General features: G+C 36.5%; 1 protein-coding gene across 2 annotated transcripts in view; it reads left to right on the top strand.

Annotated features, from left to right (window-relative positions):
• The window catches only part of LOC106472511 (protein LSM14 homolog B-like), a 16,158-nt gene that overhangs the window by 10,809 nt on the left and 2,683 nt on the right, over positions 1-2,666 (top strand). For both annotated transcript variants that reach the window (XM_022401083.1, XM_022401084.1), the window contains exon 4: positions 2,364-2,639. In XM_022401083.1, the coding sequence (XP_022256791.1) occupies positions 2,364-2,639 (276 nt within the window). The remainder of the gene's footprint in view (positions 1-2,363; positions 2,640-2,666) is intronic.

The raw sequence follows: 2,666 nt of genomic DNA, 5'->3' as shown, positions 1-2,666 counted from the left end.
TGAAATAAAAAAAAAAATAGCCCCCCCCCCTTCAAGTAGAAGTAATGCAGAAGTAATACAACTAGTTATGGTTGGAAATGGCTTGAATGGGTAATGATGACAAAACCTTGTCGAAATGTTGTACATTTGCTGTTATGTTAAACTGATATTAAAGTTTTTCTTCATTACCCATTCAAGCCATTTCCAACCATAACTAGTTGTATTACTTCTGCATTACTTCTACTTTAAGGGGGGGGGGGCTATTTTTGATTTTATTTCACATTTTTCAATTATATATGTACATTGATTTTATACAGTTAGTGGGTAGAGAAAATAAAAGGTAAGGTATTTGTTGAGGAGGGGAGTAGAAATTATGAAACTGTAAGATGAAAAATATTACTGTTCTTACTATGAAAGTGACATTCTACTCTGACTGACCCAGTAAAGGCTTTGTAATAGCAGAATGTGCTGCTAAACAACAGGTAGAAACACCGGTCTAGAATATTCTACTCTGACTGACCCGGTCAAGGCTTTGTAATAGCAGAATGTGCTGATAAACAACAAGTAGCAACACCGGTCTAGAATATTCTACTCTGACTGACCCAGTAAAGGCTTTGTAATAGCAGAATGTGCTGCTAAACAACAGGTAGCAACACCAGTCTAGAATATTCTACTCTGACTGACCCAGTAAAGGCTTTGTAATAGCAGAATGTACTGCTAAACAACAGGTAGAAACACCGGTCTAGAATATTCTACTCTGACTGACCCGGTCAAGGCTTTGTAATAGCAGAATGTACTGCTAAACAACAGGTAACAACACCGGTCTAGAATATTCTACTCGAACTGACCCGGTAAAGGCTTTGTAATAGCAGAATGTGCTGCTAAACAACAGGTAGCAACACCGGTCTAGAATATTCTACTCGAACTGACTCAGTAAAGGCTTTGTAATAGCAGAATGTGCTGCTAAACAACAGGTAGCAACACCGGTCTAGAATATTCTACTCGAACTGACCCAGTAAAGGCTTTGTAATAGCAGAATGTGCTGCTAAACAACAGGTAGCAACACCGGTCTAGAATATTCTACTCTGACTGACTCAGTAAAGGCTTTGTAATAGCAGAATGTGCTGCTAAACAACAGGTAGCAACACCGGTCTAGAATATTCTACTCGTGAACTGACCCAGTAAAGGCTTTGTAATAGTAGAATGTGCTGCTAAATGACAGGTAGCAACACCGGTCTAGAATATTCTACTCTGACTGACCCAGTAAAGGCTTTGTAATAGCAGAATGTGTAGCAACACTGGTTTAGAATATTCTACTCGAACTGACCCGTCCGTTACGGGAAACCAAGCATCATTAGTAAAGTGTCTATAAAAACACTATGATCCTTGAACTCATCCATTACGGGGAACCAAGCATCATTGGTAAAGTGTCTATAGAAACCCTATGATCTTTGAACTCGTCCATTACGGGGGAACCAAGCATCATTGGTAAAGTGTCTATAGAAACTCTATGATCCTTGAACTCGTCCGTTACGGGGAAACCAAGCATCATTGGTAAAGTGTCTATAAAAACCCTATGATCCTTGAACTCGTCCATTACGGGGAACCAAGCATCATTGGTAAAGTGTCTATAGAAACTCTATGATCCTTGAACTTGTCCGTTACGGGGAAACCAAGCATCATTAGTAAAGTGTCTATAGAAACTCTATGATCCTTGAACTCATCTTTTTTCTCTTTATTATTTTCTTCCAGTTTTATGATTTTATAACTTGTACTTTTAGGATGTCAGTTTACAGATTTTACTTTCTTTTATGTAATTAGTCATCGTTTTAACTGTAGGGAGAGCTTAGAGGGCAAAAGTAACGTTAGTTGGAATTTTGGGATGATGAAAACTATGACTAGAAAAAAAAGAAAAATTAGATCTGTAAAATTCAATCCTGAAAAGTGACGTCTGGAGTAATGAAACTAGTAGATAGTACTAAAGAAGGAAATTTGAAAGATTGTAGTGTTTTGGTTATGATATAAAATTGATGTACATAAACTTTAACAAAGGATTGTAGTGTTTTGGTTATGATATAAAATTGATGTACATAAACTTTAACAAAGGATTGTAGTGTTTTGGTTATGATATAAAATTGATGTACATAAACTTTAACAAAGGATTGTAGTGTTTTGGTTATGATATAAAATTGATGTACATAAACTTTAACAAAGGATTGTAGTGTTTTGGTTATGATATAAGATTGATGTACATAAACTTCTCTTTAACAAAGGATTGTAGCGTTTTGGTTATGATATAAAATTGATGTACATAAACTTTAACAAAGGATTGTAGTGTTTTGGTTATGATATAAGATTGATGTACATAAACTTCTCTCTAACAGGATCTAGATCAGGAACTCCCACACCCACACCTCAGCAAAGAAAAAGTCCTACTATGGATGCAGGTGTTCAGACATCTGGTGGTACCGTACCAACTCGTGGCGATGATGATGATCCGAAAAAGCAACGTCAGGGTGTGCCTCAAAGATTAACCAATCGTCAGTCATCAAGACCAACAAATACCCAAATAAAACAGTTGCCACAGGTTACACAGCAACAGTTACAACAGCAACAGAGAAAACAGTTTGCAACAAACCAGTCTGGACAAAATAGAGGAAGTAATATTCTTTTTTTTTTAATTTTTT

This window comes from Limulus polyphemus, unplaced genomic scaffold (assembly GCF_000517525.1).
Source record: "Limulus polyphemus unplaced genomic scaffold, Limulus_polyphemus-2.1.2 Scaffold5392, whole genome shotgun sequence".
Taxonomy (NCBI): domain Eukaryota; kingdom Metazoa; phylum Arthropoda; class Merostomata; order Xiphosura; family Limulidae; genus Limulus; species Limulus polyphemus.
This window is presented reverse-complemented; position numbering and strand designations above follow the sequence as displayed.